This window comes from Heloderma suspectum, chromosome 4 (assembly GCF_057233095.1).
Source record: "Heloderma suspectum isolate Gila_16-S chromosome 4, 16-S_ref, whole genome shotgun sequence".
Lineage (NCBI taxonomy): Eukaryota > Metazoa > Chordata > Lepidosauria > Squamata > Helodermatidae > Heloderma > Heloderma suspectum.
In genome coordinates, this window is record NC_139461.1 from 252,602,979 (window position 1) to 252,626,223 (window position 23,245).

Below are 23,245 nucleotides of genomic sequence, written 5' to 3' on the forward strand. Positions count from 1 at the left end.
AAGGATCAAAATGCATTTTAAAATGTGCATATCGAGAAAAAACAATAAACATAGAAATGTGTATTTTTAAAAGAGAAAATGTACTCAAAATACACATTTAAATATGTATATTAATGATAACTTTCATGCAGATTTTTTTTAAATCGCAGAATAATGTGGAAACAGGACAGCATGGTTCCTGATGGCTCCTATGTCACTTATGAAAGTGACATAAATTAGAAATAGTCTGATTCCTCCATCCGTACTTGCATTAAGTAATTGCAACTGTTCCACTGTTTCAATACCCTTGCAGTGACAAGTTCTTGAAAACAACTGAGAGAGGTAAACATGTCTCTGGCCTATATCACTTCAGATTGCATGTGGGGGCTTGGGAATTAGAAGCCAAAATTATGGGCAACATAGGAAAGATCTGGCACCATATTTTGGTATTGACACTTTAGGGATTTTCATTATGGAGAATATGACTGGTATAGAAAAGATGACTTTAGAAACATACTGCTCCTTCAGGTGAAAATGTATTGTCCTGCCTTTACCCACTCAGCTGCTTTCATTGCAAATTACAAATATGTCTTCCTCTTTCCTCTTTGAAATCCAGTGTATCTATTCTCAGATATGTTACATAGTTTAACATTAAAAAAACCCCTTCCCCTACCTGCTTGGTTTAATTATTGGGTATACATTGCAGGAAATTCTTTACTTAACATTTGCTGGTTGAACATTCCATTTGATGATTCACAGACATGCTTCACAAGTGACATTTTTTCTCCATGCCAAATTTCATTTGAACTGGGGAAGTTCATTTCTCCTATGAATCCTAGAGGCCTCTGTGCCTTCATCCCCTGCTGTAGGCTGCCTGCTTTAAGGCCACTCTGCTGCCAAGTCACCAAATTTACATGGGGGCCAGCTGTCTGTCTGTGGGGCCTCCATTAAACTATAGATGCTGCAACATTTCCCATGGCTGGTCCTCTTGCTCTTTAACTTAGAGGAAATATGGGTGGGTCTTTCTCACCCTTCCAGCACAGTTAAGAAGCCTGGCTTGTCAACGGGACTTTCCTGCAGAAAGACTGAAGGCAAAAGGAGAAGGGGACAGCAGAGGATGAGATGGCTAGATAGCATCACCGATGCAATGAATATGAATATGGAGGACAGGACGGCCTGGCGTGCTATGGTCCATGGGGTCATGAAGAGTCGAACACGACTGAACGACTGAACAACAACAACAACAATACTTTGATATAGCCCCTCCCCTTCACCTGCTTCTGCTATCCTTCTTTCCCACCCCTTCCAAATAATGCTGAGTTTATGCTTTTCTCTCTTTTTAAACTTGGTTTGCCACTGGACCCCTGAATCCACAATCTCTCACCTCCTTTGCCCTCTTTCAGTACACACAAACAATGACCAGTTACCCATCTTGACAAAATCTCCTGGAAGCTCCCCCTTTCTCATTGCTTTATCTAACATCTGTTATAGTGGCTGCTGCTACTTCTACTGTCCCTGTTGCTGCCACCGCTTGCTGTGTTCCGCATTTAAATCCCAGGGGAGGGGGCAGCACCGGACGCCTAACCACCGCCTCAAGCCTCACCTGCCCCAGCGATACTCACTTCCAGCTGACTTGGCCTCAGCATGGAGCAGAGGCAGGTACATGCCATGCCCAGACCTCCACGCCACATGCCTTGACTCCATGCCTTTCCATGCCTTGACTATAATATCTAGCACAGGCTGCCGTACAGATTCTCCTGATTGCATGGAGAGGTTCCATGGGATATTTCTCCAGAGGTTAGCTTCAGATGTTCCTTGGGCCATCCACTGTGGGCATGGAACTGTCCACACAATCAGTAGGATCCATATGGCAAGCCACCCAAGACATTACAGGTGGTGTATCTCGACACAACACATTTCAGCCGTCTCCCATGAAAATCGGGCCAGTTTCATGCAACCTTAGGACTGTATCTTGCACTTACTTTTACTAATACTTACATTGATATAGTGCACTTTAAATGTTCAGTTTTCCACATTATCTTGCCGATCTAAGTAACTGAAGCATTGAAAGGAAGCTGCTTTCAAGATGCATCTGACTGGCCCACAAGAACACTTCCAGCAATCTGAGGGCTTCTGCCCACATGAAAGTCATCTTATAGATAGTGGCTTCCTGAATCTGTATTCTGGGCAAAATAAACATGCACCACACTTAAGCAGTGATGGCGTACATGGTCTCTCATGGTTTCTTATTTCCGAGTTTCTTATGTCAGATACTGATTTCTATGTAGAAAATAATGCTGAATGAGAAATGGTTGTGGGTGCTAGCACTTTTCCTTTTCCTGAGATGTGAGGTTGTTCTTTGCATCTGCAATAGCTAAATTATACCTTTTATGAATGGGAGAAAAACAAACAACCCTACAAAACCTTGTAAATTGTAGGGGACACACTGAATAGTAGGATGGATGGAACAGCTGGTGCTACAAAGCAAAGCACCTGGTGAAACCATGTATGCAGCAGCCGGGGAAACAGGAAGCCAGAATGCACTCCAGCTTCCTGTGCAGATGTTCCCCTTAGGTAAGGGCAAAGTGGTGGCCTTGGTCATTGTAAGTATTTAGAGATTTCCTCTGAGCATAAAGCCATTGGTTGTGGGATAATATCAGCTCCTGTCAGCTCCTCGGTTGCCTTCACATGTGAAACACCAATGGTATGATTGCACCACAATCAAGTGCTGGAAACAGAACAGCAGAGATGGAACAAGCTAAACCTTCAACAACTGCTTCCTTGGTTTTTTTTACACACACACACATTTAGTGAACTATCAATCTTCATTTTTGTCATTTTTTCTTCCCCTTCCTGCCTCTCCACCATTATTTCTGCCACTCAGTCTTTTGCTGTACACTCCATTTTGTTGCTGGATCATTTGTGTCCTGCGTGTACAGACAGAATTACATAATACGAATATAGCAACGCTGGTAACAAAGCCTGTCTCATTTATAGTCTATGGCTGTGTTCAAAAATCATGCCAAAACATAGTTTAGCATGATGAGAACTAGCCACAGAAAGCTTTGGGCTCATGCACTCCCCTGTCCTCCAGTGTGGTTGCAAGGAGTTTGGAGGCTTCTGCTTCTGCTTTTGCTTTTAATTAACGACAGTTTAGTGTGTTATCCAAACCATAAACATTAACCACATAAACTGTGGTTGATGTTAACTGTGATTTCTTTAAGGAAGTCAGGTTCATAAACCATGGTTTGAAGTTGGCTTGTTTTAAACCATAATTAAGGATGACAACCTAAACTGTGACTAAACTAAACCAGAAACAAAAGCTTTCAAAGTCCTCCTCATGGGCTCATCAGAGGAGGAGAGGGCCATGCATGTGCCATGGCTCGTTGGTGCTCATTCTCATCACACTAAACAATAGCTTGAATGTAGAACTGAATGCATCCTATATGTCAGGGATGGGCAACTTGTGGCCCTCCAGATGTTGCACTGCAACTCCCACAGGCCCTCAGCAGAGTAGCTAATAGTGAGGGATGATGGGAGTTACAGTCTAACAACATCTGGAGGGCCACAGATTGCTCACCCCTGCAGTATTCCTTCAGCACCTGTCCTCCCAAACTGCAATATGAGGATAAAATGCTGACCTATCTGACAGGTTTGTTGTAAGGCTTTCTGACAGTATGTATGCGAAGCACTCTGAGAATTCCAAAAAGTGCAGTATATACATGCTTATATTATTAGTCCATGTATGAAAACGTATGGCTCCACACAGTCCAGGAGCTGTGAGAGTTCAGAAGGAAGTGGAAGCAACACAACCATGTTGCATAGCCCAGACACTTCATTTGTACAGCCTGGCAAATTTTTAGCCTCATTTATTGTTTGTTTATTTATTTATTTATTATTAAATTTATTAATCGCCCATCTGGCTGGCCACCCAGCCACTCTGGGCGATGTACAACATACAATAAAACAGTTTAAAACAATAAAATTCTACAATAAAAACATTTTCTAAAATACCCTAACCCACCCCAAATGCCTGCCTGAACAACCACGTTTTTAATGCACGACGGAAGCTCATTAAAGAGGGGGCATGACGGAGTTCGCTAGGGAGGGAGTTCCACAGAGTGGGGGCCACCACAGAAAAGGCCCTCTCCCTCGTCCCCACCAGTCTAGCTGTCCTGGCTGATGGGACAGAGAGAAGGCCATCCGAGGCTGATCTTGTTAAGCGGCTTGTCCTGTTATCATTCATAGCAAGAGGATATCCATGCTTTAGAGACACAAGATGGAAGGTGGAAAAGGATTTGTCAAAGTGACACAGTGTGTAAGTGGCAAAGATGGAAAAAGAACAAGTGTCATTTTTCTACACATTTCTGTACTTTGGTAAGGGCCTTGGAGGCCAGTAGGGTACACGACTAAGCTTTTGACATAGACTGAGATGTCTTTATCCATAGTCTCTCTGAGGGAACTTAGAAGAATTAGCGCAGTGACTGTAAAAGATGCAACAGTATTGCTGAGTTAGGCGTAGTAGGTCACTGCTGGTGCACCCTGCTGGTGATGTTAAGGCCTGGGAAAGAGTGGGTTGGCCCATGAAACATGGTGAATCAGTCTGAGGCTGGCTATGCCTGTGCTTTTGTTGTCAAGGATGTGGTCTGAGGTTTTTCTGAAGGCGGTCTCTCCCATGACTTTCCTGAAACATCCCTATTTGACTTTTGTTCCTTTGTGACCTGGTGTGTTCAAAGTGTACAGGGACTGGGGAGTGGGTGGTGGAAAATGACTGACCTGTGGCAGAGGCATTAGAAGGCAATCTAAGAATAGGAAGAAGAATGGCAGGAAACTCACTGGCAAGATTGCTATCCTTTTAGAGTTTGCCTCAGACATTCCTCTCACAAAGGCATCTTGCTCTCCCTGTGGAGGTAATGGTGGTCTATGCCTTAATAGTTCATTAGTAACTCAGTGTGCTAATTCAAAAGCACTTCTGAGTAACCTCTTGAAGGCAGGTGTATGTTCTTATTTTCTCCTCTTTATGGGGAAAGAGAATTGGATTGGTTCCCGTCTTTGACTTTTCTAACTGGCAAATGTTGATTTGTGTGGCTTCTCTAGATAACTCTTTAAAGAAAAACAGAAAAGCAAGAGGAAGCATCTTATTCTGTCTAGAAAGTATGGGATGGCAGCATCATTAATGATGCTGAAGTAGTAACTTGAGCAAGATAACATATAGTGTCCTTTTAATGTACGGGTGGGGAACATTTTTCAGCTCGAGGGCTGCATTCCGTCATGGCTAACCTTCTGGGGCTGGTTGCCATCAGTGGATGGCAACCCAAAGAAAAAGGTGGGTTGCAACTCTCCCTCTCATTCTCACACATGCTCACACCACTCATTCACACACTTCCACAGAGGTATACTCCCTCTTTGCCACTGGTCAGCTGAGCAAGGTGGGTTTATGGGGAGGGAAACTTTAAATCCCCCCACCCCTGCTACTCAGAAAACAGCTGAGCAGCAGTGAAGAAGGAGCTGCACTGTCCAGAGCCTTAAGCCAAAAGTGGGCAGGCCTCCCTCCCTCCCTCCCTCTCTCTCTGTCATGCATACACATCGACACATCCATTCATATGCACACTCACATTGGAGTGGGGGTGGGAAGGGGAGGTTTAAAGCTCCCCCCCCCCAGTGCCTTGAGACAGCAACTTCCATCACCCATTGCTTTTATGGTCAGGAAAGACGAGGGACAAGGGAAGCCTTCGGGAATCGCCACTTCAAGGCTACTGAGCCAATTCACCCAGTGCATTTGTTCTACACAAGAGGTCCAGGCATATGCTTGCACAGACAATATAATATTTGAACCAGGGGCTTGCACACATGGCTAGCAGCAATTTCTTTGAAAATGGGCCACTGCAATGATGTGAATTGCTGTGGGCCTTATCCTTGATTGCTCAGCCCATGCTTTACACCAGTCCATGTGACTGCCTGCACAACCAAGAAAGGTTGGGATTATTCATATGGAGGAAAAAACCACAGATATTGTACAAAACTGATCCTGAGTGACTTGGTTAAGGCTGAAGCAAACTTGAGAGCTAATGCAGATCAATAAGTAATTGTATTAAGTTTGGACGTGATGAGGCTGGAATAAGAACACATTGTACCCTTTAGATAGGATGGGAAAGAAGTTAAATAAAAAGGATGGAGGAGGAGTGATTTTTTCCCCAGTCTCTCCAATCCTTTTGTAACCACTGAACCACATTTCATTTTGTAACTTTGGCCAAGCTGTCTCTAAGCGATTTCTTGGAGTGGCTTCTATGAACAGTGACCTGTGGCATACTTAATTAATAGTCTGCAGTGCTGAATTAAAGGTCCTAATGCTGGTTGCTCTTATGTGAGGGATTAACAGTGGTTAGTCTGCCTGATGCAGCATTTTGAAAATGGGTTCCCTAAAGCCTTATTCTTGGATCCTAACTGCTTATTAATTGCCTATGTCAAAACCATCTCTGTACTGATCTGACTGGAATGAAACTGTTCCTAGTGTAAGTCTAGTCTCAATTTACTTAGCAGCGCTTTCTCCCCTCAGGTCAGAGTAAGGAATCGGTATGGTCTTTAAAACATGCCTGGCATCCCTCTTCCCTCAAGCCGGTGCTTTTTGGACTATGTATACAAAAAGCAAAGGTAGCCATATTGGCCATAAGAAAAATGCCAAAATCCATATTTATTAGACCCACCCAAACATCACAGAAAATATGCAAGCTTTCAAGATCTCTTCATTAGGCAAGCTGTTACAAAAAGCAGGTTGGGGGTGGGGTGGAGGTGGGAAGTAGGGAAGGAAAAGAACATATGACTTGATGGTGAAGTCATGGTGTCTACATGATCAGACTTTCAAGCTGAAGTGGGGCAGGAGGGGTCTGATCACAGTATAATCAGCACCCAGGATGGAGACAGTTCTGAGGAACAGCTGGATTTTATATTTTCAGAAATGGAGGAACCAGCATTTGCCCCTTTATTGCTCCCAGCAGTCGTAGCAGCAGCTCCAGGTCCAACCTGTAACCATCCTGTGACCTGCTAGAGCCTAATCTGAATGTTTGCAGACACCTCCCCCTTTTCATCTTGGGACTCTGAACGTAGCTCTGTGGTAGAGCACCTGCATTGCATGCAGAAGGTCCCAGGTTCGATCCCTGGTGTCTCCAGGTAGGGCTAGGAACGAATCCTTCCTGAAACCCTGGAGAGCTGCTGCTGCCAGTCAGTGTTGACAATACTGGGCAAGATGGACCTATGGTCTGACTCAGTATGAAGCAGGTTCCTGTGTCCCTAACATGCAGACACCCTATGACTTCACCATCAAGTCAGATTTCCCCACCTTCCTTATCTCCCCCCCCCCCCGGTTTTGCAACATCTTACCTGATGAAGAGAACTTGAAAGCTTGAACATTTTTGTGACTTTTTGGTTGGCCTAATAAAGGTATTACACCAATATGGATTTTGAGCTATTTAGTGTGTGTGTGCGTGCACGTGCATCTCTATCCCTCTGGGCAAATGCCTTTGTTCTGTTTTTCCATTCAGAAGACCGTGGTATGAAACACTACATACCAGTTGCCTGAGATTTGAGGACCAAGTCTTGGGCTGCCCCAAGTGTACCTTGTAACTTTTTGATGGAAAGTATTACATAGATACTGGTAATAAGATACCATGGAGCTATATTATTTATTTATTTGACTTGTACCCCCACCCCTTTCTACCAAAAATGGCACTCAAGACAGCTATCACTCTTATATGTTTTATGGAACTGTCATGCTCTTGAAATAAAATATAGTCTGAAGAAGGGAGTATGTATTTATAAATAAAAATAAAAGGCATGTAGCAAGCTCCCTTTTTGGAAAAATATTTTTTTTTCATTTGGGAGAAAGCATAGTGATCATTTGGAAGGGGTTGTTATATAATTTAGGACACAATCATATGCATGTGTAGACGCAAAGAAGTCCTACAGCTCCCAGCATTTCCCAGCCAGCATGGATTGTACCCTAAGACATTCTTCTTGTTCTCAGGTATGTTTGCCTCAATTTCCATCTTATTCCATTTTAAAACTTAAGCTTGTCAAAGCTGAAGTAAACTTGACAGTCAATGTAGGTGGCAACAAATATTCTGTTCAGTTGCAAGTGGCTGGCCGGGAGTTATTGTAAAGCATTAATTTCCTACAACTCAGGGCCAGACTACGTTAAATACGTAGTGTGCAGCTCGCTTTCTGTTTTTATTTTACTCAAAAGTAACTGCAGAGAATGATCCAGATCAGGATCACAGCATGTGGACAGGGGAAGATTAAGCTTTCCTTCCCTGGCTGCAACCTCCCCCCCCCCCCGGCCAAATTGTCCCCTATATGGCCGTTATCAATAGTAAAAAGAAAAAAGGAAAAAGGAAAAAAGCCCCCGTTGGTCTCAGCCACTAGAGAGAAGCACTGCTGGCTGATTATTCTGTTCCGCTCTAGTCAACAGGAGATATCTCCTCCATGCTTAATCAGTACGAAGAATCTAGGGCACATCAGGGTTTTCCAGTGATACGTGACAGAAGGGCATCACTGGGCTTAGGAGAATGGAGTGTTTGTAGAGAGGCTACTCTATTAGTTTCTTAGAGGAAAAAAGGCTTTAAATATAGTTGAGACACTTTTCCATTGAGAAAACCTTGTCCCCTTAATAAGAGCCCCACCCCCATGTTCAAAAGCCTGGAAGACCAAGCAGTAAGCTTTGGCATGGGCACTATTAATAGCAAGAGTATTATTTCAATAGCATGGCCTTCAGACTCGAAGGTCATACTTTTGGGGTCGATGGCCTGGGGATCTCCCAGTTTCACAGGCTGTTCATGGGAGGCTAGGCAAAGACTTCCTCTAGCCTCTTATGACTTTATTATTTCCTTTGCTTTTTATAGTGTCGGTGTTTCCTGTTTCCATATCAGATTTAGAACTGTTTTGAGGTAACACCCTGTTTATCATATTCACAGGGGCTGCATGAGATTAAATTTGCTTGTTTTAAGGCTTGTAAATCCTATGTGCAATTCAAAGATCCTAGAAGTGCAAAGTCAGATAAAAGCACAGCCAAAAATAATAGATTCCAGCCCACTATATTATATTCTTCCTAAGGATGCTGGAGAAATCTGCTGCGAACTCAAAGAAGGCCGAATTCCCATGAATCTGACCGGTCGGGTCCACAGCGGACCAGCTCCCCTTACCTCCGTGCGTGCCAGACTCTGCACAGGATGGCTTCCAGTTTTAAAAAGACTAGGTCCGCAAATGGCAGCTGCCATTTGCAGACCTTGGGAAAATCATGGCCGTAAATTGCGTATTTTACACCATTTGTGGCTGTTCACAGCTGCAATTTATGTAGATGTAAGTGCTTTATGGCCGCAAATGATGTAAAATACGCAATTTACAGCAATTTTCACAAGGTCCGCAAATGGCCGCCATTCACGGACATTGCCTTTTTAAAACCGGGAAGGCACCCTGCAAAATCTGACGCACGCACGCAGGGCTCTGGGGAAATCCCATGAGCCCAAGCAGCCCAGATTTCCTTGCAGCAGGAGCCCCCCCCCCCCGGACCAGACTTTGTGAGGTTCACTCATTCCTAATCCTTCCATAAACACATTAATCCCCCTTCCCAAAGATACATTTGCGTCATCAAAGCAATGCAACTATTTTCTGTTCCGCTCACCTAGGATCCTCCTCCACTGATGCTGTGCAATGGCAGCTGATCATTGGGACCTGTAACTCTGGAGGAGAGGGGTGACAGGAGACAATTACTGTAGTGCTGCTGTGTTGCCCTACAAGGGAAGACCTACAATTTGTTCTTGGGTTAACTCTAAACAACCCAGAGTATCCAGGTTTGGACGTTGCACTCACAGCCTACAAACAGGGCAATCGTACGTTGTTTACAGAAAGCAGAACTGAGGAGCACACTGGAGGTAGCGCACTTGGTTGCTCCCATTCATGCCCAGCAAGTCATGGGTTAATTCATTAATCACTGTGGCTGAGGAACCCGGAAGGCTTAAAAGAGAGTCTGGAATGCAGCGGCCCTAGTGCTTTGCTGTGGTTTTCTTGCCCAAGAAATGGAGTTCAATGTTATGCTGGTGCTGAGCTGCTACTGCTTGATTCTCAGCTGCTCATCTTCAGGCACATGCTATCATACTTGATGGGAAAACAAATACCATGGCAGGTTTATGAGCATTAGCCCTTGTATCATTGTCATCCTTTACCTAAAAAATAATTTAACTCACTCCTGTGTTGGCATTTAGGTGTATTTATAGAATGTAATCCTATTACTTCTTTGTTTTTTATTTTCTTTTTTCTAGGTTAAACAGGGCTAGATCATTAACCAATTTCTCATGAAAGGGACCACTGTTCCTGCAATACTTCTAGCTCTTTCTCCTCCCTCTTTGCCTGTGTTCCAATAGATACTTGTCCATTGCTGTGGGAAACACACACCTATGATGTAAGAAACAGACGTTCATCTCCAGTTTGGCAAGTCAGCGCAGTGTGCAGGACCACGGGGCACTCACCATCCACAGGGCAGAATCCAGCTGCCTGAGAAATCCAGCTTCCATTTTGTTAAAAATCCCAAACCCAGTTATTAGCCTTTATGGCTGTGAAGATATGCTGGGAAGCTACAGGCATAGCTAAATGAGATTTCTTGAGATTAGTGCCCTGCATGACTTTGTACACTGCCCTATGATTAGCAGAATCAGAATAAAGTATTTGCATTAAAAATTGAAGCCTGCTAGTATTTTTTAGAAGGCTTGTATTTTTGTGCAGAATTTACGCAAGTTGCAGATTTTCTTGGCACATCATTTCTATTGCCTGAATATTTTATTTTTATATTGAAAAGAATGCAAGACCCTGGATATCACACTACAGTCTTTGAATGGGGGCTTTGGGGGATTATTGCACAACAGATTAAATGCCATTCAGGCATGCATCCCTTGGTAATCTGAATAAAGTCTAGATCCTAAGCAGCTTTCCCTTTCTTTGCCCGTTTTCATTTGCAGCAAAGAACTCTGCCTCACTGGCCCATGAAGTATTTCACAGTCCCAGTGGCTTTATTGGTGTACAGCCTTCCTGTCCCCCCACACGCGCAGTGCACAGGTTTTGACAGCGTTGGAACTGTGCCTTGCTGCAGCCAGCGCCCTGCTTTCTCCCTCTCTTGACCCTATGCCGAGTGCATGCCTGGTGGCTGGCTTTATCACAGACATACTCCACTGGCCACGTGCTGCATTCTTTCCGCAAGCTGTCATAGACTTGTTGGTCTGGCATTGCTGGTTGCAGTTGGGGCTCCAGGGAAGCCTCTTTATCTGCTTTGAGTGGAGTAATTTTTTAACTAAGCATTTGAGGCTTTAACTATGACTTCAAAAGGCGGCACTGCCATTCAGTCAACAGTAGAATGCAGTTGTCCTATCTCCTTGCCCCCCATCCACTGTGAAGTTAGCACTGTAACAGCATTTGCAGCCTAGGGATATAGGAGAATTTCATTTCAAGATCAGAACTTGCCTCATTCGCATCTCCAAGTGTGAATGCCCGTGGGCAAAGCTCACACAATCCCGAGCTTGTGATGCTTGTTTGCAAAATGTGTACTTTAGAAAAATCTGCGCTTTTAAAATGCATATTTTTGGAAAATGCAAATTTTCATACGTTAGTCAGTGGGGGGGGGGAGTACGGATGTGGGTATGCATTTGCTAGAATCTCAAGATCCACCAACTGAAGCCTGGCGCAAAAGACATACACTTAGAATTAAAGAATTCTGGGTAGTATCCTATTGTTCCCATGCACTTGGGGGATCCACCACTTCTGCAACCAGGCTTTTGTGGTCCTAAGAATAGCCCTAAATGAGTGAAAATGCTCGTTTCCAGGATGTAGCTGGTCAGCAGAGCTTGCAGAAGGGAGCTCCGCTGACCTACCCTGATCCGGAAATGAGCATTGCCATTCATTTATCGGGTTATTTCTGGAAGTGCAAAAACCCCATTGTGCAAGCAGCGGGTCCTGTAAGTGCAACGGAACCAGTGGATGCAGAGTAGCCCTGTTGGATACCGCCCTCTGAGCCCAGGAATTTGTTTTGGGTATCAGAACTGAATATAGCTCTCACTCCTAACACACAAAAATCCACTCCTGGTTATCCCAAACTTTCTTCATTTCAGCAGTATAACTTAACATTGTGGTGGGGGAGTTATTTTATTGTTCCTATTGTTACATAATGAATCAGATATCCTTGTCGATCTCTTACAAATCACCCAGAAATCTACTAGTAGATGCAGATCTATGTTCTGCCCATCCTTGCAGTAGAGAACTAGCTAGGCTAGAACTCTGCTCCCTGACATGCTAGTTTTCTATGTGGAGGGATTTAATTTATTTATGTATTTATTTTGGGATAGAGGAACATTCAATCATGTGAGTCCCTACCACTTGCAGTCTGTATGGCCCATGCACAGGTTTGCTGCCTTAGTGAGAAGTAAGCCTTTGCTGCCAGTCAAACCTAACACTGAAATACTCCTTGGCAGTTTTCTGGCTAAGGCTATCCTGGTGTGAACATAAAATCCCTTTGACAGCACATAAGCTTAGGTGCTAGAGATGACGCAGTTCCTTGAGAACGGTTCTTGCCAAGGAAATAAGCTGCACATTGTTGGATTGTACGATAATGTCCAAGGGGTTCATGTGTTGATGGAACTGGGGATGGGCAGCATTCTCACTGACGTAAAATGGTGGCGGTGGGGGGGAGTTGGCTGACCGTAACCATTTCTTTAATTTTACCCATTGCTGGACATGAGTTTGTGATGCATGCTGCTATAACATTGTACCTAGTCTCCTGATATTTTAGGCTGGAGACTCTCCAGCTGTTTATGACCATTTCTCGTTGAAGTAAATGCCTTATCATTTTGTGTCCTGAGAAGCTAAGATAAGTGCTTGTTGTCCCATTAGATTTCTGACTTGGGCACCAAAATACATACTTAATGAAATCCTCTAATTAAATCTACCTTTTACAGATTTGGATGTACGTAATCAAAGAGAGGTTGGAAACACTACTATTTAGGGTCATAAAGATAATAGTAGGGAATTAATTTTTCTTTGTTTGAAGGGCTTTTCTTTTTAACCCCCAAATCCAGAAACAGTGGATAATTTCCATATGAACATATAAAGCTGGAGAGCTAGTGTCACATAGTGGTTAGAGTGCTGGAGTGGGACTTGGGAGACCTGGGTTCTAATCCCCACTTGGCTATGAAGCTCAATAGGTGACTTTGAGCCAGTTACTGGCTTTCAACCTAACCTAGCTCGCAGGATCGTTGTGAGGATGAAACGGATATTTAAACTATGATATTCAGTACCACGAGATATCGCAATGGCCACCAACGTGGATGGCTTTAAAGGGAATGAGACAGATTCTTGTAGGATAAGGCCATCAGTGGCTAATAGTCCTGATGGTTTTATGCTACCTCTAGTATCAGATGCAGTATGCCTACCTATACCAGTTGCTGGGGAACATGAACGGGGGGATGCTCTTGCATGCCAGTTCTATGCGTGTGCTTCCCACAGGCAGCTGGTTGGCCACTATGTGAACAGAGTGCAGGACTAGATGGACCGAGCCAGCATGGTTCTTCTTATGTTCTTACGAGAGGAGGGGGATCATGTACACCACCTTGGGCTTCTTGAAGGAAAGGCGGGACATAAATGTAACAACTAAATAAAAATATATGAGGCAAAACCTTGCTCCATCTACCCCAGTTTAGTCTTCTCTAACTGGCATCTATGGGCTTTCCCCCAGTTTAACACTATATTCCAGCCTTGGCCAACCTGGTCCCTTCAGATGTGTTGGGCTACAACTCCCAGGACTCCTGATCATTGGCCATGCTGGTTGGAGCTGATGGGAGTTGTAATCCAATACATCAGGAGGGCACCAGGTGGTGGAAGCCTGCTATATTCTATGCAGAAGGGGAAGCCATGGTTGCTGGCTGACAATTTATGCCAATTTTGCATGTCAAATGTTGATATTGGTCAAAGGATTTAAATTCAGGGTGTTTATGAAGGCACTTCTCTTTAAGGGGGTGAGGGCTTCTCCTGCCTTATGACAGATTTATCAAACTGTCTTTCTGTGGGTTGCTGCTAGAAAATGGAAAGGCAAAATACACGGAGAGCTTAGATACAGTCGCAAAGAGATTTGCATCCAATCCGGGTTCCATCAGACAGATGACAACAGCTTCAAATTTTGACACCTTGATGCTCAGTATTTACAAGCCTGCCATGTGTAATTAACACTGTCTTGTTTATGCTTCCATACAGGGTAATAGACTGTTAGCCACACAGAAATGTAATGGGGAGGAGGAGGGCTTGCTGAGCTGACAAACATTTCCTAGGAGAAAGAAAGGAAACAGTAGTGTTTGAAGCAATGGGCTCCTCCTGCTGGAGAAGATGAAAATGTTTCCATTCAGAGGCTGAGGCATGGACCTGGTTTGCATATAACAACAACCCAGAGTACGGATTGGGTATAGGCTGTCACTTAATCATGGTTTGTTGAATCGTGGATTGTCGTTACATTGGCTTCTTCTGTTGTCTTCCGCCTTTTTTTTCTTGTTGGAATTGTTTGTAATTGTGCCTTTAGAATTTCTTTTTTTTAAAAATCCCACCCATCTTGGACTCCTTTTCTCATTAGAGTCGCTTGCCATGGGACCTTACTGATCATTGTTCCGAGTTTATTAAAATTGGCTTTCTTAAAATCCAGCAGGGTACACGTTTGGCTACACTCGGCTTTTGCTTCCTTTAGAACCAAGAACTCAAGGATAACATGGTCACTTTCCCCCAGAGTTTTCAGCAACACAAGTCAGGAATTTCTTGGAGGGGCCATGTTTTGCAGAATTTTTCTCCCAACAAATATTGGGGAAATTGAAGTCCCCTATTACTACTACATCATGATTCCGTGAAACATTGGCATTTTGCTTTTCAAAAGTTTCATCCTCATCTTCTCCTTGATTTGGTGGCCAGTAGTAGACTCCAACCACCATGTTCCGTTTATCCTGTGCTCCATTTATTTTAACCCAGATGCTCTCGATGGGGCTACCAACCTCATCCTCCTGTATTTCTGTGCAGAGATACGTATTGTTAACATATAGTGCAACTCCACCTCTCTTTCTGTTCCTTCTGTTCTTTCTGAACAAATTATATCCTTTAATTGCTGTATTCCGGTCATGGGAATCATCCCACCAAGTTTCAGTTTCACCTATCAAGTCAAAATTTCCCTCCTGTATTAAGAGTTCAAGTTTGTTCTGTTTGTTTCCCATACTCTGGGCATTAGTATATAGACATCGAAGACCATGTGCTTCATGGTCTGGCTTTCTTCCTACATGTTTGTGAAGACTATTATTGGGTGCTATTAGAGCTGTTCTCTCCGTTGCAGTGCATGAGCCTTCATCCATTGTTACCCCCAACTTTACATCTCCCTTCCCCGTAGGATTCAGTTTAAAGCCCTCCTGATGAAGTTCCTCATGCTATGGCTCAGTGGTAGTTACTTCTGAGTAGACATTTTATTTACTTTATTTATTATAATACTTTTATTCCTCTTAAGATATTAAAATCCCTAAACAGTTCACACTCCCTAGACACATATAGGATTGTGCTGTAAGTGAGTAGGGAGTAGCTGAGTAGGGATTTGAACCGAGACTTCCCAAGTTCTAATCTGACACCAATAGTGTTAATTTAAGGAGAAGGCTAGGTTATGTTGTCCTTCGGGGTGCATCAAACATGTGGGATTATCTTTACCACTAGGTGGCACTAAAGGACCTGTAATGAAGTTTTCCCAAAGGCAAGAGGTGATTTCATTGATGATCTGCACTACAGATCATTGCTGTATCAAGGGATTTTCTTGCTGTCTGTGAGTGTCCAGTATTGAATTCTTCCATTAGCAATGTTTGGCCTCTGCTCCTTGTCCTTTGTGCAGCCACTAGTTTTCTGAACAAATGGGCAGAGAGCATTGTACTGAAAAGCCTTGCCAATCTTCAGATTTTGAAGCAGTGCTTAAATTATGGGGGGAAATTTGGGGCAGGGGGCTTTAATGAAATCCACAAGCCAGCACCTTGACTCCCCCTGCCCAATTTTAGCCAAATCCATTTTTGGTAGCTAAGGGGGCTGGGACCCTACTGGACTCCTACAATTTGAGCATTAGCTTTAAAGGAGCAGTCCAGAGTGAAGGATGAAATATTCCTGCTTCCCATCAAAGTATAGATATATAGTTTGGCCAATTAACTTAGGGTTCATCAAGTGGGCCCTTGCCCATGGGCTTACTCAGCATGGTCAGAATTGGACCATTGGGGTTTGCTTCTCTCAAGCCCACAAACGTCCTCTGATGTTCGACAGGAACATCTGTTGTCCAGGGAATAGAAAGATCTCATTTAAGTTTTGTGACGCAACATTCACTTACGGCATAAAGAGTGGAACCTACCATGGCCAGGTGAAAAAGGGGGCAGGACTCCTCAACTTTTCATAGTTGTATAAAAGAGGGAGTTTCACCCTTGGCCCTCTTTTTCACTTGATCTTTGCCCCAGTATCCAGCTTCTGATGGTGATCCAGTAACAAGTTACAGTATCCAGTGGAGCCCCACCACTGCCATTGTGCTAGCATAAACCACTGCTTGCATGATGTAAGTAGCGTATTTGGGAAAACTGGCGATTTCCCACCAACGTTTGAGGCTGCCATCAAGTTTTGGCAGCAAATTGCTGCTTTTCCCTGTGTGATAGTTACATTGCTCAAGCAGTGGTTCTGTAGCACTCACAGGAGAGCACCGTTGAATCCTTCCCAAAATAACCCCTGGCATTACCTTATCGTCATTCTGACTGGCAATAAACATCTTTGCAGATCTGGTGCAGACAGAGCCAAAAGCACTCAGTGGACCAGTTCACACATAATGACAGCCCATGGGTTAAACAACCCATGGGCTGTCATGCATGCACCAGCAGGAGAGAGCAGATGTGCTGCCTCCCATGGGCCCGCCACTTCCTCAGCAATCCATGATTGGCTCCTTCATAGGTTTCTTAGCATGTTGTCCAAACCTGGAGTGTTAACCCAACAACAAACTATAGGTTAACTCCAGCGGTCTGAGTTCAGATGACACACTCAGTGAACTACGAAGGAGCTGATCATGGGTTGCGAAGTAAAAACGGAAGTGGTGGGCATGCTACAGGCAGTGCATCTGCTCTTCCCCACTCATGCATGACAGCCCATGGGTTATTTAACCCATGGGCTGTCTTTACCTGAGAACCAGGTCACAGCGATGTTCAGCTTTCTGATGTTTAGGGATTAAGCCAGGAAGTATCAAGTCACTTTATTTTCTGTCAGTATTGCCCTGTTCCTAATGCAAATGAAACTATTCCATAGTTGCAGTATGGCTTTTCTCTAGTGGGTTTGGTTGCTTTTACATTTGGTCATTAGGATGGCCCAATGGAACAGTAGACAGGGTTCTTGCACCTTTAGTAGTTGTGTAAAAGAGGAAACTGCAGCAGGGGTAACTTCCCTGACAAGCTACTCTTGAAGGTGTAGGAGTCCTGTCCTCTTTTGCATCTGACCACCCTAGTTGCTAATGAGTTTAATATTTTTCCTCTTGTTATTTAATTTTACAAATAGGGCATCTCTGTTTGCTAAATGTTTGTTTGATACATCCTTATCAGTAATCTAACAGTTTGCTTCACTGATTTCTCAGATTACATTCATACTGGAATTTGCATACCTGATATAACCACTTAACCGCCAACATCCTGCATCTGGAGCCCCTGGCAAACCAAGAAATATGGGTTGCGCTCATCTACCACTAGATGGCATATTTGATTGTTTTATGTGCCTCCTCTGGATGTTATTTTAGCCTTTATAGTACACGTGTCTGCTGATAGATGGGTTCAAATCCCTGCTTGTCTGTGAAGCTCTTGGGGTGGCATTTGAGTGTGTTTCACCTTTTGTGGTAGTTGTTTGAGGCAGACAAAGAAAGAGCATACAATAACCTATCCTAAATCTCCTGGGAAAAAGTGAGAAAAATATAAATATGACAGAATATTCAGTATGAACAACTGAACTCTGTTCACACATTTTATGTTCATCACTTGATGTGTATTTGTGAAATAGCCAATATATATCAGTCAAAACGAGGTTTCCTGTTGTGTCATATTCAATATATCCATGGGGACAGCTAACACATTCAGCTATCAGTCAGAGATCACATAACATACATGTATGTGTGAGTCTCTCCGTTTAAAATCCATGTTTCAGTTTTCATTTTAATAGTTTGAATTGTTTTATACTGCATTTCCAATGTTGTATTTGTTTGTGAGGCACTCAGAGATTTTGTGTTATGGAGTGGCTATATAAATATAGTAATAGGTAATAAATGAAGTAAATACAAAATGGGCTCTTAAGTACATTGGGTTCACAGAGCCAATATTATCTAAGTGCTCAGGGAAGGGGAATGTGTGGCTCTCCAGATGTTATTGGACTACAACTCCCATCAGCCCCAATGGTCAGGGATGATGAGAGTTGGAGTCCAACAGCATCTGCAGGACCACAGGTTACCCACCCCTGCAATAGCTAGTGTTATCCTCAAACTCAAGAGACCTGTGTTCAAATACCTTCTCAGCTGTGCACTCATAACTTGGCCTCAGGTAAGTCACATTCTTTCTGCCTCAGATCTCAGTCTCTAAAATGGAATTATGATCTGCCTCACAGTTGAGAACATGACAAATGAAAAAATTTTGTACAGCATGCTATATTCTTGTCACGGATTGTGTGAAATCCAGATTTGGAGGGGAAACTTCTCATGAAGCAGATTCTCTCCTGCAGTACCCTGTGGGTAGTGATTCCTGGTAAGATGATGATTGTTAGCCAAAGCAAAGCAGGGAAAACAGCTCAGACTTCCTTTTGATTTCCCTTTTCTAGATGCTGCAAGACTGTCCAAAAGCTCGCAGGGAGGTGGAACTCCACTGGAGGGCATCCCAGTGTCCTCATATTGTGAAGATTATAGATGTCTATGAAAACCTTTACCAGGGTCGAAAATGTCTCCTGATAGTCATGGAATGGTGAGTGTTGCTGACTGGTGGGACAAAGCAAGCCATGTGGTTTACCGCTGCTCGCTTGGAGCTTTGCACTTGAGAATCGCAGCGTTGGAGGCGGCCTTGTTGACCCGCTTACACGTCAAAGGCCTGCTTGAATAAAAAGGTCTTTGCCTGGTGGCGGAAGGACAGCAGAGAGGGAGCGAACCTAGTCTCCTCAGCAGGGAGTTCCAGGATAAGGTCGATATGTTCCGAATATAGCAATACTTGGAATGAACCCAGCATTACTGGAAATACAGGGATTTGCACACTTCTAGCGCATTTTAAATTGAACCCACCTGCATGGTGTAAAAAGCCAGATTGGCACTCTCTAAGGAAGGGGTGGGGGATCTCCAGACCATGGGCCAGAACTGGTCCATGGGGCCTTCCCATCTGTCCCACAGTGTCCCATCTGTAGTGTTTGATCTGGGATGGCCTCACACTCCCCTGCACAGCAATTAGGCTTTTTAAAAAGCTTACACAGGTGCCAGAGTAAACTTTCTTTTAAGCCTAATTGCCATGTACAGGGGTGCTTGGATGAGGGAGAGCACTGTGACGTCCCGCCAAAATCATCCACTCCCACCCCTACACAGCAGTTGGGCTTTAAAAAAAAGCATCTATAGGCACCAGTGAAATCTTTTTTAAAAGCCAAATTGCCACAGGGTGGGCATTTTGGGGGGGCAGGGGACAACGACACACAACAGAAACCCTTTGTGTTCAAGGACTGATTCACACATGCAAATACACTGTGTCAATGTCAAATTGGCCAATAATATACACATATGTGCCCGATCTATACCTGTATATAGATTGGCCAGTCTGAGGTTAATACTTCATGCATTTAATGAAGTGGACAGTGTCCACAAAAGCTTGTGCCAGAACAAATAAATGTGTTAGTCTTTAAGGTGCCACAAGACTCTTTGTTATTAAGGCAATGTGAGCCTCAAAGAGCTTAAAATGGACATAAACAAGGTCCAGAAGAACTATGGTCTTATAGGCCCCTTCCAACCCTACTATTCTGTGATTCTATGTGCCGGAGGCCCGGCAGTGGAAATGTGTTCATAGTCTTGTGGTTTGCCTAGGCAGTGAGTCATGTTGTAACTGAACTTGTTTGTGACTTCCAGTTTAGATGGAGGGGAACTCTTCAGTCGAATTCAAGACAGAGGAGACCAGGCTTTCACAGAAAGAGGTATGAAGAGATACAGTAGATTTCTTAAAACTCGGCAACAAGCTTTTTACATATAATTTTGCCTTGTGAACCTGTGTGAAGAGCCTTAAGACTTCAGACAAAAGCGTTCAGTTTCTAAGATGGTCTTCCCCAACCTGGTGACCTCCAGGTGTGTTGGACAGCAACTCCCATCATCGCTTCAGCCAGCATGGCCAGTCAGGCTAGCTGGCAATGGTGGGAGTTTCACACCAACACATCTGGAGGGGGAAGTCTGTTCTAAAGGATGTACTTTCTCAGTTTATCCACAGTCCTGCAAACCATGATTTAGATCAGGTGTGGGCAGACTTCAGCCTAGCTGGATCTACTTTTTTTTTTCTAGAACCCTACCAGCAGGAGCCAGGTGCAAAATGGTAACTGGGGGATGGACAGGGGGGTTGAGACAGGAGCAATACTTTGGATCAGGGCAGAACCAATTACCCACGGCACCCCTTGAGCCCATGCACTGGGTTGGCCTGCATACACAAGTACAAATCTACATCTGAGTTACTACAAATCAGGGATTCTAACAACCTGATTCATAAGAGAAAAAAAAGCTGCTTTGCTCTTGTCGAGAAACCCTTGCTGAAGTACTGAAAAAATATCCAGAGATCTAGCATTAGATCCCCGTCCACATTTGGCTCACCTCTGAGTCAGAGGATTGTGAGTGAGCCAGAGGCTCGCTTGCTGCCTCCCCTTTTGCTTTCCTGTTTAGTGCTAACTAGGGCTTGCCTGATACCTGAATTGCTAAACTGTGATTGGTACGTGCCCCCCAATTAGTGCTGAGAATGAATGTGCTCCCTTCCCCCTCCCTCACCCCGAAATTTGCCACCCCATTCACAGCCAATGAATTGGGAGGGTACATCCATATTTATTTATTTATTCAAGAGGGATAACATTTCTTAAGAGGTTCAGGAGAACGTAGTTTTTGTGGCAGCAGCAGTGCAGGTCTTTTTAATTGGTGGTTGTTGGCTGCAGTTGCCATTCTGTCCTCCACAGTGCCCCAGACTGGTGACTGCTCCCCCCATCCTGAATGTCTTGAGAGAACCCTTTGTTTGGGGAATCCTCAGGAGGAAAAGTTGGTATCTCATCAGCCTCCAAAAAGAGCTGTACAGCCACCACCATCACAGGCTGCAGCAAAAAAAAAAAAGCATTTAAAAAAAGATAATCAGTGACTGCTGCCCATACTATCATTGAGGGTAAGCCCCTGAATGTCTTAAGAAATTTCACTTCCCACACTCCCAAATTGCCCCCAGAATCACCTGCCAACCCCTCCCCCCATCCCCTGGTGAATGTTGAGCCAAAAATTCTGATGTGAGAACTTTTGGCTTAGCACTACTTCAAGTCAGGATAAAGCAGAATCAGAAATCATGGTTAGAATCGTGGCTTTCTGATTCTGGGCAAGTACTTAACATAGTTTGCCATTCTGGATGTCATGGCATGAGTAGTCCTAAAAATGAAATGTAGAGGGAAACCATGAGTGAGGGGGATCACATGAGCCTGGAACTTGTTTCTGATCCTCCAAACTGCCAGAGGTAGGCAACCTGGTGCCCTCCAAGTATTTTGGAAACAATCGCATCAGCCCTAACCAGCATGGCCAGTGGTAAGGGATTATAGTGGTAGTCTAAAACATCTGGAGGACACCTGGCTGCTTACCACTGGTGGTTGGAGGGTAATCTGAACTAAGTCATTGTAAGGAACATGGCACTACATTCTCCTGCTGCTTCCAGCAGCCACAAATGGTGTGGAAAAAGGTGTGGGAAACATGCAGCATAACAGTATCAAGGCAGGGAGTAATTGTTTAGACATTACGGAAGGGAAGCGGGGAAGATGACATGAGACTGTTGTTTTCAGGGGCAATCCTTGTAATGTTCACTTCTGCTTTGAAACTTGCCCAGTAATTTTGTGTCTTTGTTCTCTGTTACTCTCCTTTTAATCTGTGTGTGTGGTGAGTGTTGCCTGAGTAAAATGGTCTATCTATTTTCTTATCTTCTTCAGAGGCTTCTGAAATCATGAAGAGCATCGGAGAAGCCATTCAGTATTTACACTCAATCAACATTGCACACCGGGATGTTAAGGTACTATTTGCCAATAGGCCTACACCACACTAGTAATTGTTTCCAAAGACTTTGCTCAAATGGAAGCATCCCTAGGGGCCAAATTAGGCATGGCATTTAGTCATGTTTGGCCCGTGTAGCTGTATTTTTTTTAAAAAACCCCACAAATGACCAGCACAAGGGGAATGAGCCAGATTGGGACCACAGCGTGTGTGGGGATTCAACTCTTTTTATAGTGCTTTGGTGGGTGTAGAATTGGATTATTTCATTGCATCTCTTCCTTAGTTTGGAAACTGTGTTTTTTCTGGTGTGTGTTTTATAGATCATTTAGCACAAATCTTGAAGCAGCTTAACTGGCTTCCTATTTGTTTCCAAGCACTCTTCCAGGTGCTGGTTCTTAGCTATAAAGCCCCAAAGACAGCTTTAGCTATTGGGTGGTATAAAATGAAATAAATAAATAAATAAATAAAATAGCTCAGGAGCAGGGTTTCTGAGAGACTGCCTCCTCTAATGTGAACCTATCCAGAAACTATGTTCTTCATCTGGGGCCCTGTTGCATGCCCTGCCTCCTGGGGAGGTGAGGTTGGTGGGGACCCAAGGCAGATCCGTTTGTGTGGCAGCACCCTGGTTATGGGACTCCCTTCCCAGGGAGGTTAGGTTGGCTCCCTTGTTATTGGCCTTAAGATGGCTGGTTAAAACTTCGCTGTCCACTGAGCTTTTATTGATGAAAGCTGCTCTTTGAGTTTAGAAAGTTTTATTGCTATGTATTTTATTGGTTTTGTTTTAGTTTTTTTGAAATTGTTTTTTTTTTTGTGTGTGTTTGTGGTTATTGTAAATTACCTCAAGCACTCATTGAGTGGAAAGACGATTCAAGAATGCTATAAATAAATACATTGCCTAACCCTCTTAAAAGCGATTTGTCACTCCCACGCCTCGTCTGCCAA

The 23,245-nt window shown here is 43.9% G+C and overlaps 1 protein-coding gene across 1 annotated transcript in view; it reads left to right on the forward strand.

Annotated features, from left to right (window-relative positions):
• The window catches only part of MAPKAPK2 (MAPK activated protein kinase 2), a 113,907-nt gene that overhangs the window by 76,528 nt on the left and 14,134 nt on the right, over positions 1-23,245 (forward strand). Inside the window, exons 2-4 of the mRNA XM_084853351.1 lie at positions 18,889-19,028; positions 20,165-20,229; positions 22,243-22,322. Coding sequence (XP_084709477.1) covers positions 18,889-19,028; positions 20,165-20,229; positions 22,243-22,322 — 285 coding nt within the window. The remainder of the gene's footprint in view (positions 1-18,888; positions 19,029-20,164; positions 20,230-22,242; positions 22,323-23,245) is intronic.